Genomic DNA, 12,276 nt, shown 5'->3' on the forward strand with positions numbered 1-12,276 from the left:
TGTTTTCCATAGTAGCTAGACCAGCTTGCATTCCCACCAACAGCTGCATCCTTGCCAACACCTGTCGTTTCCTGACTGGTTAATTTTAGCCATTCTGACTGGTGTGAGGGGGTATCTCATTGTGGTTTTGATTTATATTTCCCTGAGGCCAAGTGATGATGTTGAGCACTTTTTCATGTGTCTCTTGGCCATTTGGATGTCTTTGGAGAAATGTCTGTTCCTGTCTTCTGCCCATTTCTTGATTGGAATATTTGTTCTTTGGGTGCTGAGTTTGAGAAGTTCCTTATAGATTTTGGATGTTAGCCCTTTATCTGGTAAGTCATTTGAAAATATCTTCTCCCATTCTGTCAGTTGTCTTGTAGTTTTATGGACTGTTTTCTTTGCTGTGCAGGAGCTCTTGATCTTGATGAAGTCCCAGTAATCCATTTTTGCCCTTGCTTCCCTTGCCTTTGGTGATATTTCAGGGAAGAAGTTGCTGCAGCCGAGATCGAAGAGGTTGCTGCCTCTCATCAAGGATTTTGATGGATTCCTGTCTCACATTGAGGTCTTTCATCCATTTTGAGACTTTTTTTTTTTTTTTAAATAAGATTTAATTTATTTATTTGTTAGGGAGAGAGTTAGAGAGAGCACACACAAGCAGGCAGAGTGTCTGGCAGAGGCAGCAAGAGAAGCGGGCTCCCCACCGAACAAGGAGCCCAATTCAGGACACGATCCCAGGACCCTGGGATTATGACCTGAGCCGAAGGCAGCAGCTCAACCAACTGAGCCACCCAGGTGTCCCGAGACTATTTTTTTGTGTGGTGTAAGGAAATGGTCCAGTTTCATTCTTCTGCATGTGGCTGTCCAATTTTTCCAACACCATTTGTTGAAGAGACCATCTTTTTCCCATTGGACATTCTTTCCTGCTTTGTCAAAAATTAGTTGACCATAGAGTTGAGGGTCCATTTCTGGGCTCTCTGTTCTGTTCCACTGACCTACATGTCTGTTTTTGTGCTGGTACCATACTGTCTTGATGATGACAGCCTTGCAGTAGAACTTGAAGTCCAGAATTGTGATGCCACCAGCTTTGGTTTTATTTTTCAACTCCTCTGGCTATTCAGGGTTTTTTCTTGGCTCCATATAAATTTTAGAATTATTTGTTCCATTTCTTTGAAAAAAAAAAGTGATGGTGTTTTGATAGAGATTGCATTAAATGTGTAGATTGCTTTAGGTAGCCTAGACATTTTCACAATATTTGTTCTTCCAGTTCACGAGCATTCAATGTTTTTCCATTTCTTTGTGTCTTCCTCGATTTCTTTTATGAGTAATTTATATTTCACTGAGTACAGATTCTTTGCCTCTTTGGTTAGGTTTATTCCTAGGTATCTTAGGGTTTTGGGTACAATTGTAGATGGCATTGAGTCCTTAATTTCTCTTTGTTCTGTCTTGCTATTGGTGTATAGAAATGCAACTGATTCCTGTGTGTTGATTTTATATCCTGCCACATTACTGAATTCCTGTATGAGTTTTAGCAGTTTTGGATTGGTCTTTTGGGTTTTCCACATAAAGTATCATATCATCTAACAAGAGTGAGAGTTTGACGACTTCTTTGCCGATTCAGATGCCTTTCATTTCTTTTTGTTGTCTGATTGCTGAGGCTAGGACCTCTAGTACTGTGTTGAATAGCAGTGGTGATAGTGGATATCCCTGCCGTGTTCCTGACCTTAGAGGGAAAGCTCTCAGTTTTTCCCCATTGAGAATGATATTCGCTGTGGGTTTTTCATAGATGGGTTTGATGATATTGAGGTATATACCCTCCATTCCTACACTGTGAAGAGTTTTGATCAAGGAAGGATGCTGTATTTGTCACATGCATTTTCAGCATCTATTGAGAGTATCGTATGATTCTTGTTCTTTTATTAATGTATTGTATCACATTGATTGATTTGCAGATGTTGAACCACCTTGCAGACCTGGAATAAATCCCACTTGGTTGTGGTGAATAATCCTTTTAATGTCCTGTTGGATCCTATTGGCTAGTATTTTGGTGAGAATTTTTGCATCCATGTTCATCAGGGATATTGGTTTCTAATTCTCCTTTTTAATTGGGTTTTTGTCTGGTTTGGGGATCAAGGTAATGCCTCATAAAAGGAGTTTGGCAGTTTTCTTCCCATTTCTTTTTTTGGGAACAGTTTCAGGAGAATAGGTATTAATTCTTCGTTATATTTGGTAGAATTCCCCTGAGAAGCCATCTGGCCCTGGGCTCTTGTTTGTTGGGAGATTTTTGATGACTGCTTCAATCTCCTTACTAGTTATGGGTCTGTTCAGGTTTTCTGTTTCTTCCTGCTTTAGGTAGTTTATAGAGTCTCTTGGAATGCATCCCTTTCTTCCAGATTGTCAAATTTGCTGACCCGTATTTGGTCATAATATGTTCTTACGGTTGTTTGTATTTCTTTGGTGTTGGTTGTGATCTCTCGTCTTTCATTCATGATTTTATTAATTTTGGTCCATTCTCTTTTTTCTTTTTGATAAGTGTGGCCAGGGGGTTTATCAATCTTATTAATTCTCTCAAAGAACTGGCTCCTACTTTCCTTGATTAGTTTTACTGTTATTTTGGTTCCTGTTTTCTTTATTTCTGCTCTGATCTTTATTATTTCTCTTCTCTAGTGGGGTGTAGACTTTCTTTGCTGTTCTTTCTCCAGCTCCTTTAGGTGTAGGGTTAGGTTGTATATTTGAGACCTTTCTTGTTTCTTGAGAAAGGGTTGTATTGCTATTTAATTGCTTTCAGGACTGCCTTTGCTGCATCCCAAAGATTTTGAAAAATTGTGTTTTCATTTTCATTTGTTTCCATGAATTTTTTTTTTAGTTCTTCTTTAATTTCTTGGTTGACCCATTCATTCTTTAGGAGGATGCTCTTTAGCTTCCATGTGTTTGAGTTCCTTCCAACTTTTCTCTTGTCGTTGAGTTTGAGTTTGAAAGCATCGATGTCAGAAAATATGCAAGGAATGATCCCAATCTTTTGGTACCGGCTGAGGTCTGATTTGTGACCCAGGATCTGATCTGTTCCAGGAGAGTGTTCCATGTGCACTAGAGAAGAATGTGTATTCTGTTGCTTTGGGATGGAATGTTTTGAATATATCTGTGATGTCCATCTGGTCCAGTGTGTCATTTAAAGCCTTTATTTCCTTGTTGATCTTTTGCTGAGATGATCTGTCCATTTCAGTGAGGGGGGTGTTTAAGTCCCCTACTATTATTGTATTATTGTGGATGTGTTTCCTTGATTTTGTTATTAGTTGGTTTATATAGTTGGCTGCTCCCATATTAGTGGCATAGATATTTAAAAATTGTTAGATCTTTTTGTTGGACAAACCCTTTAAGTATGACACAGTGTCCTTCCTCATCTCTCATTATAGTCATTGGCTTAAAATCTAATTTATCTGATACAAGGATTGCCACCCCAGCTTTCTTTTGATGTTCATTAGCATGGTAAATTGTTTTTCACCCCCTCACTTTACATCTGGAGGTGTCTTTGCATCTAAAATGAATTTCTTGTAGATAGCATATCGATGGGTCTTGTTTTTTTTATCCATTCTGGTACCCTGTGTCTTTTGATTGGTAGATTAGTCCATTTACGTTCAGGGTAACTATTGAAAGATATGAATTTAGTCCCATTGTATTGCTTATAAGGTGACTGTTATTGTATAATCTCTCTATTCCTTTCTGGTCTGTTACGATTAGGCTCTCTGCTTAGAAGACCCCTTTCAATATTTCCTGTAGAGTTGGTTTGGTGTTTGCTAATTGTTTTAGTTTTTGTTTGTCTATTTCTATTTTCAGTGACAACTTCTTGGCTGCATATTTTTCTCACTGAGTGCTCTGAATATATTATGCCATTCCTTTCGGGCCTGACAGGTCTCTGTGGGTAGGTCTGCTGCCAATCTAATATTTCTATCACTGTAAGTTACAGACCTCTTGCCCTGAGCTGCTTTCAGGATTTTCTCTTTGTCACTGAGACTTCTAAGTTTTATTATTAATGACGGGTTGTGGACCTATTTTTATTGATTTTGAGGGGGATTCTTTGTGCCTCCTGGATTTTGATGCTAGTTCCCTTCACCAAATTAAGGAAATTCTCTGCTATAATTTGCAGTGATACACCTCTGCCCTTCTCTCTTTCTTCTCTTTCTGGGATCCCAATTATTCTAATATTGTTTTGTCTTATGTTATCACTTCTCTCTCACATTCTCCCCTTGTGGTCCAGCAGTTGTTTGCATGTCTTTTGCTCAGCTTCTTTATTCTCCATCATTTGGTCTTCTGTATCACTAATTCTCTCTTCTGCCTCATTCATCCTAGCAGTAAGAGCCTCCCTTTTTTATTGTACCTCATTAATAGCTTTTTTTCTTTCAACTTGGTTAGATTTTAGTCCTTTTTATCTCCAGAAAGGGGTTTTATTTCTCCAGAAAGGGATTCTCGAATATCTTCCATGCTTTTTTTGAGCCCAGCTAGCACCTCGATAATTGTCATTCTGAACTCTAGTTCTGACATATTATTAATGTCTGTATTGATTAGGTCCCTACCTGTCAGTACTGCCTCTTTTTTTTTTTTTTTTTTTTTTTTTTTTTTTTTTTGGTGGTGAGTTTTTCCACCTTGTCATTTTATCCAGATAAGAGTAGGTGAATGACAGGGGCACGTGGGTGGTTCAGTGGGTTAAGCCTCTGCATTCGACTCAGGTCATGATCTCAGCTCCTGGGATCGAGCCCTGCATCAGGCTCTCTGGTCAGCAGGGAGCCCATTTCCCCCCTCTCTCTCTGACTGGCCTTCTGCCTACTTGTGATCTCTGTCTGTCAAATAAAAATAAAATCATTAAAAAAAAAAGTGGGGGGGATACATGAATGAGAGAACAAAATACTAAAAGGGTAGGAATGACCCCAGAAAAATATACACGAAGCAAATCAGAAGAGACCCAAAACCAGCGGGCGTGGGGGGGAAGGTAGAGGGGGAAAAAAGGAAAAAATATATATATATGACTGATAAATAGAACAGAGCCACACACTTGATTTTGGATGTATTTTGGTCTGTTAGAATAAACTACCTCCCAAAATTTTAAAGAAAGAAAAACATATATATACAAAATAAGGGTAAACATGATAAAGGGATAGAGTATAACTGTAAAGGTGATTATTTAAAAAGATACTAAAAAAGGAATTGATAAGTTGTTTGAAAAAAGAAAAAAAAGGAAAGAATGTGATCAGGCTGGAGATTAGAACTAAGCCATGCACTTGATTTAGGGTATGTTTTGATCATTTAGAAGAAACTATCCCAAAATTCTAAAGAAAAAAAGACTAGATGTATCCAAAAAATAAGGTAATACAATGAAGGGAGACCTTATGACTATTACAACGAAAATTACATAAGATTTTTAAGAAAAGGCATTGTTAAGATAAAATAGTTTAAAACATTAAAACAGGAAAGAGGAATAATTTTACAAGGTAGAATGAGAAAAAATAAAACTGAAAAAATTTAACTTTGAAAGAATATAGGATCATGGGGAAAAAAACCCCATGAATTCCATGTGTTGCCTTCCCCTACCTCTGGAGTTCCGCAATCTCATTGATTGGTGAACTTGTTTTGGCTGGATGTTCTTGCTGATCTTCTTGGGGAGGGGCCTGTTGCTGTGATTCTCAAATGTTTTTGCTTGAGGGGGAATTGTATAGCCCCTGCCAGGGGCTGGGCTAAGCAATCTGCCTCGGTTCACACTCGGAGCTTGTGTTCCCTGGTTCACACTCGGAGCTTGTGTTCCCTGAACACTTCCGGTGTGGTAGCCACCCAGTCTCTGGCTTGGAGGAGCCAAGAGCTCAGGGCCCCGCTCCTCATTGCTCTCTCAGAGAAAAATCAGTCAGTGCCTCCCATCTCCCTGGTCTCCGGCCGTGCCCTGAGTTCCCCCAGCCTGTAACAGAGCATTTCTGTCACTGGTGCATGGCCCCGTTTGGAGTCTCCAAACCCAGCAGATTCCTGCTCTGTGTTCCTGGGCTGCTCCTACCAGAGGAAGGACGGGGTCTCCCCAGGTCTGTCACTTATGGGGTCCCTGCTGAAAGAGCAGTGGTCCGAATGTGCCTCAGATCATGGCTTAAGGTCACCCCGAGCTGAGGACCGATGCCTTGGCTCCATCTCTGCAGCCAGTTTCCCCTCTCCGACACCTGGGAGATCTGCCGTACTCGGACACCCCCTGATCCTTTTGTGACCCTGTGGGTCCTGAGACAGCACTGTACTCACCACCCCCCACTTAGCCTCTGGAGCGACGTCCATCAGTGGAGCAGACTTCTTCTAAAGGTCCCGATTTTGTTTTCGGCTGCTCCAGACTCTCCGGGAGCCGGCCCTTCCCCCTGCGGTTTATGTTCCTGTGGCTTCGGATTCTCTTCCCCACATGTCCTGCCTTCTGAAAGGTGGTTGATTTTCTGTTCCTAGAATTGCTGCTGTTCTTCTCCTCGATCTCCTGCTGGGCTTGTTGGTGTTCGGAATGGTTTGGTAACTGTCTAGCTGATCTCCTGGCACCTGATGATATCTTGGTCTCCTACTCCGACATCTTGCTGCAAAACCTTTTTTCTTAATTCTTAATCCTGTAATAATTTCTCTTTCATTTTTTTCCCTTCTTTAGTATTTTTTTGTACTCAATTTTCGTAAATTTCTCATTGCCTTTATTTTTGTATTTCTTTTTTCTTTTTGTTGTCTTTGCTGTCTTTTCCTCTAATTAATCTATTTGACATTTTCTGTACCTGCCCCACTCCAGTCATGGACTACTTTGTTGAATCCAGTTTCTCATTTTCTCCTGACCCCATGGTTTGTGCCGAAACTACATATCCCAGACCTGTAGTACTACTTCCCATTCCGACTGTCATTACTAGCCTGATCCAAGGCCTCACTCCCTCTCCTACATTACTGTAGTCGCTTTTAACCAGCTCCCCTACTTGTCCTTTAGCTATGTAGTGGCCCATTAATCCTTTAAAACCAAGTCAAGTTATGCTACTCCGATCAGTGCTCCCAGGTGGCTCTCCATCTCCTCAAAGCAAAATGAAGGTGCTGTCAGTGGATTCAAGTGCTTATGTCCTGCGATTCGGTGACTTCTGCTGTTCTGTCAGCACTCTACTCGCTGCGGCTGCCTCTGCTGACTTATTCAGGCAGCTGAAGCATGTGTCTTCCTTATAGCATCTGTGTTTACTGCACTTGAAATGGTCTTCCTGCGCATCTGGATTTTATTTTCTCTTAGCTATTTTTAGATATTTGCCCTTGTCCGTTCTCAGCGAGGCCCTACTTCACCACCATGTTTAAAGTCACAGCCTTTAACGGACTGGTAATGCCCAACTCCTTTGTCTACTTAAATTTTTTCCCCATAACACTTAACACTTTCTTTGTGTGTTTTACTTTTTTATCACGTATTGTTCACCTACTCTACTAGTTAATAAACTGTAACATTGGGGTTTTTGTATGATTTACCCATTGATCTTTTCCTAATGCCTGGAGTAGTGCCTGTCACATAGAAGGTGCTCAGAAGAGTCTTTCTTGACTGAATTAATGCTTGTAGCATTTTCAGTATTCTTTTTTTTAAAGATTTTACTTATTTATTTGATAGACAGAGATCACAAGTAGGCAGAGAGAGAGAGGAGGAAGCAGCTCCCAGCTAAGCAGAGAGCCCGATGCGGGGCTCGATCCCAGGACCCTGGGATCATGACCTGAGCCGAAGGCAGACGCTTTAGCCCACTGAGCCACCCAGGCGCCCCCATTTTCATTATTCTTGAGTAGGTTATTTTCCTTGTCTCAAAATCACAAAGTTGTAACTGTTTTTAACTTGAAGATCTCGTTCCAGAAATAATTGTTGAGGTTATGACACTAGCTATTTGCTTGTATAATATACAGTTCCTCCCTGAAAACTACGGAGCAGAGCCCTTCTCTATTCTAAATATAGTTCACATATAGAGTGAGGCCCTCTGGTTCTGGAGATGATTATCTGTGTAAGATTTTGGCCAGTTGCCACACGAGGCTTCCTCTAGTCTTCTGATTGCTCCCAGTCACACTTATGGCTTCCTGTGCACATTTGCTATTCTCTGTTGCTTCTAGCCATACTTATATACTTGGGGAATTTGTGAAGGTTTTTTTTACCCTCTCTCTCCTTTCCTGAGGGTGTAGACTTTTTTTCCCCCCGTCTTGCTGCTTAGTATGGTTTCCAGGAGAAAACAAAATTCGCAGCTGAGCTGTCACTAAGTTTCTATCAAAATCTGCTTAATTGTGAGGGAAAAGAAAATCAATGAATGTTATGTTAAAAAATAAAAATAAAGGGATTGATCCACAAAATGAGAGAAAGTGTTTATGCATCATATATTTGATTTACCATTTAGAATCTAGTAACCAAAATATATCAAAACCACAGTGCGGTACCACTTTGCACTTACTAGGTTGGCTAAAATTTTTTTAAAAAGTCAGTAACAGTGTTGATAAGGACGTGGAATAACTGGTGCTTTCACACATTGCTGATAGTAGTGTAAAATGGTGCAGCTGCTTTGAAAAACAGTTTGGCAATTCCTCAAAAGTTAAACATAGAGTTATCACAAGATCCAGCAATTCCATTTCTAAATACATACTGAAGAGAACTGGAAACATATGTCCCCATAAAAACTTGCACATATGTTCATAGCAGCATTAGGAACAGCAGCCAAAAAGTGGAAACAACTCAGTACTCATAGTGTGTTGAATGAATAAACAAAAAAATGGTATATCCAAATAATAGAATATTATTGAGCCATTAAAAGAAATGAAATACTGATACATGCTGCAACATGGATGAACTTTGAAAATATTACAGCACGTGAAGGAAGCGGGATAGAAGGGCCGCATACTTAGATGAGGTGTCCAGAAGAGGCATATGGCTAGAGACAGCAAGTCCACGAGTGGTTGCCAGGAGCCGAGCGGTGGGAGAAGGGAGAGCCACTGCTTCAGCTGTTGGGTTTCTCTTTGGGTGATGCAGATGTTCTGGAATTAGAGGCGGTGCAAGTGGTCGCACAGCTTTGTGCATATGCGTCAGTGACTTACATACTTTAGAAGGGTGACTGTTCTGGTGTGTGTGTCATCTCAATAAAAAATGTTAAAAATGCAAAACATACAGAGAATAATCAAGAGTGTCAGGTGCCATAGGCCTCAAACGAAGTAGGCTGTGAAGGGTGCTCTGTGAATGGCGAGTGACCGTTGATCGTTGTTTCCCTGATTGGTGAGCTTCACAGTCCCCGGGTGGTGAGGTTGGCGAGAATGAATGCGCTGGAGGGATGGATCACGGGGCGACTGAGCGAGCTGAGGGAGGAGGGCGGAGAAAGGCGGACTGAATAGCAGGCTTCTTTTCACGCAGCTTGACAGGAAAGCTTCAGAAGATGTGGGAAGAGTGAGCTCAATAGGAGTATAAAATGGAGATGTTCTGTTTGTTCAGAACGGTACGGAACCGTCAGCATGTCTTACGGAAGAAGTGAGAAAGGAAACGGACGTAGTTGTGGGAGAGTCCTTGTCGGAGCAAGGTGCTTGAGTGTGAAGGAATGAAATGAAAAGCGCAGTGGAGAGAGTAAGCGTAAACAAAATAAATGATTCATCTTCTAAGTAAGGTCCGAAGGAATTAGGAAGTTGGAGACTGGCAATACGTTTGTAGCATGCAGCTGAAGAGCTTAGTGTCGTTTCTACAGGACTGACTTTATTTTCTCTGAACTAAGAGGAAGAGTTATTAGCCAAGAATGAGGGGAAAATGTAGAGACCCCGACGTGAGTAGTGAAGGATTGCAGTAGATAGGGGGACCCGGGAGTAAACCGTTAATAATACAGACAACTAGACAATAGACAATAGTGACAGTTCCTGTTGTCATGTGTGTAGGCTCCTTACCTAGACTGTGTGTGTCATTGTAATAGAGAACTCAAGCTCCTTTTGGTTAAATAACTTTCCCGTGGTCAATTGTAAAGAGATTCGGTTGGAATTAGAAGTCACCTACACTGATTCCAAAGTTACATTCAGACTCCTGAGGGTGAAGATGTTCGGGTTAGGCTGCACCACCAGTAGATGCCATCGCTGTAAGAGCTGTCTGTCGTATTTTGACCTGGGATCTGTTCTGCATACTCAGTAGAGACAGCAAGGACATGGAAAGAGTCTGTTAGACTTAAAAGCCTGCTTTAAGACTTGAGCAAATGCGTTTTCTCTTCACCTTTTAGCTACGACAGCCTCCAGTGAAGCGTTTGAGACTTCGTGGGGATTGGTCAGATACTGGACCTCGAGCGAGGCCTGAGAGTGAACGAGAACGAGATGGTACATGTACTTGGCTCAGCCTTTTCTAATACGAAATTTTAAAAAATTAATCTTTTAACAACTTCTTTTTTTCTTTTTGGCTGTTATAAGTAACGCTAAAACAAACATCCTTGTACATATTTCTTAACATACTTGTGCAAGTGTATCTGAGGATGAATTCCTAAAAGTGGAATGAGTACTGGGTCACGGGATGGCGCATTTAGTTTTGATAGCTATCACATTACCCTCCAGAATAAATGCACGGTTTTACATTCCTACCGGAAGGATAGAAATGCCCATTGCCATATAAAACTTCGGATATCATCAGACTTCTGAAATTTTGCCTATTAGACAAAAAGAAAAATGAAAACTCTTTAATTTCCAACTCAAGAGTTTTATAATAGATAAGAATTTATTTTTTCTTTCATCAGGTGCCTTTGACAAGCATAAGAAATTACTTTGGGAGCTTTAAGATGGTACACTTTTAAAATAGAATTAATCTGTGTATATTTTAATAATTGGTCTGTAGCCAAAATCTTACTTTAATGACTTCTGAATTCTTTTAAGATCAAAAGCATATTCTCCAGTATATTATACTTGGTATCATCTTATATATTTAAATATACAGAAACATTATATAAAGGCAATAAAGTATAAAATTAAATTTTCACAGAAAATCCAAGAACAGATGATTTGCATTTTAAATTATATGATTGTAGCTTAGAATTGTTAGATTTGGTGTCATGCTTAATTTGGTAATTCCCTTAAGAGAAAATTCATATATTTGAAGGAGGAAAGGAGTAAAGGGAAGAGATAAATGCAATACTTTCGGGTTCTGTTAATTTCAGAACCCAAATGGTTTTATATAAATGGTTCTATTACTGTGTTCACCACACTGGAATACGCTTCCAGTGTGGTGAAAATAAGTGGAGTTTAAGGAAGTGCAAGTGAGAGGGCAAACCTTTCTTTTAATCGGTTCAGTTTACAATTCGTGAGCCCTTCCTAGCTGCGTGTTGGTGGAGGTAAGGATGTGGGCTGGGGTGGGGGTGGGCGGGGTGGCGGTACCGAGAGTAGACTCAGGAGATGTAAACCCTGTCCTTGAGGAGCTCAGAATTCAGATGGAGCGTCACTTCCACAAACATGTACTGTGAAATGTGCCAGTAGTGCTAACAGATTTATATACACTCACAGAATTTAGTCAGGCAGTTTGATTCTTTTTGTAAAAATGTTCTCATTAAAGACCTTACAATCTGGGTTTTTGCATTAGTGAAAGAAGCTGACTTCCTACTGAATTCACTGATAAGACCTGTATTGTTCTAGGTGAGCAAAGTCCCAACGTGTCACTGATGCAGAGAATGTCTGACATGCTGTCGAGGTGGTTTGAAGAAGCAAGCGAAGTTGCACAGAGCAACGGAGGACGAGGACGGTCTCGGCCACGAGGTAGTCTTTCCTGCGACGGCCGGGAGCTGGCGAAGGCGGTTTCGTTGGTGTCGTTCAGTTTGTCCGCTTTGTATCTGTGGTAGTCCTAGGTTCTTAACTGTATTGTGCCGAGCCGTAGAGGACCAAGGGTCTTGGGTATAATTTGTCCTTCACATACCAGGAGACCTGGCCCTTATGCTTTGCTTTTCTCAAGCAAAGTAAGAAATTCTGATATTTCCTTTCTGTATTGCGTTTTTGTATGCATTCTGAGAATGGAAATACATAAAACTCTGTGGATGAGAAGTTCTATATAATGGAATAGTTTCTCCTTTATCTTACTTAGGCATTGGTTATTAGTTGCTGTTTCTAGTTGTTAGCTGACCTATTTTCATATCTTGGTTCACTACTTTGTAGTTTGGGGTCTTGGGCAAGTTACTTATCTCTGTCAAAAATGAGGAGTGTAAAAGTTAGCTCCCTATTGTCTTAAAAACCCAAAATTTTAAAATTAAATAGAATTTTTCCATAAATGATTCTTATTAACTCCTGATTTCAGTTAACTTTATAAAAAAATTCCTTGAC

General features: G+C 40.4%; 1 protein-coding gene across 7 annotated transcripts in view; it reads left to right on the forward strand.

The window, feature by feature from the left end:
• DCAF6 (DDB1 and CUL4 associated factor 6) overlaps window positions 1–12,276 on the forward strand; it is a 142,211-nt gene that overhangs the window by 59,897 nt on the left and 70,038 nt on the right. For all 7 annotated transcript variants that reach the window (XM_032318047.1, XM_032318048.1, XM_032318049.1 and 4 more), the window contains exons 8-9: window positions 10,206–10,299; window positions 11,599–11,718. In XM_032318047.1, the coding sequence (XP_032173938.1) occupies window positions 10,206–10,299; window positions 11,599–11,718 (214 nt within the window). The remainder of the gene's footprint in view (window positions 1–10,205; window positions 10,300–11,598; window positions 11,719–12,276) is intronic.

This window comes from Mustela erminea, chromosome 17 (assembly GCF_009829155.1).
Source record: "Mustela erminea isolate mMusErm1 chromosome 17, mMusErm1.Pri, whole genome shotgun sequence".
NCBI lineage: Eukaryota > Metazoa > Chordata > Mammalia > Carnivora > Mustelidae > Mustela > Mustela erminea.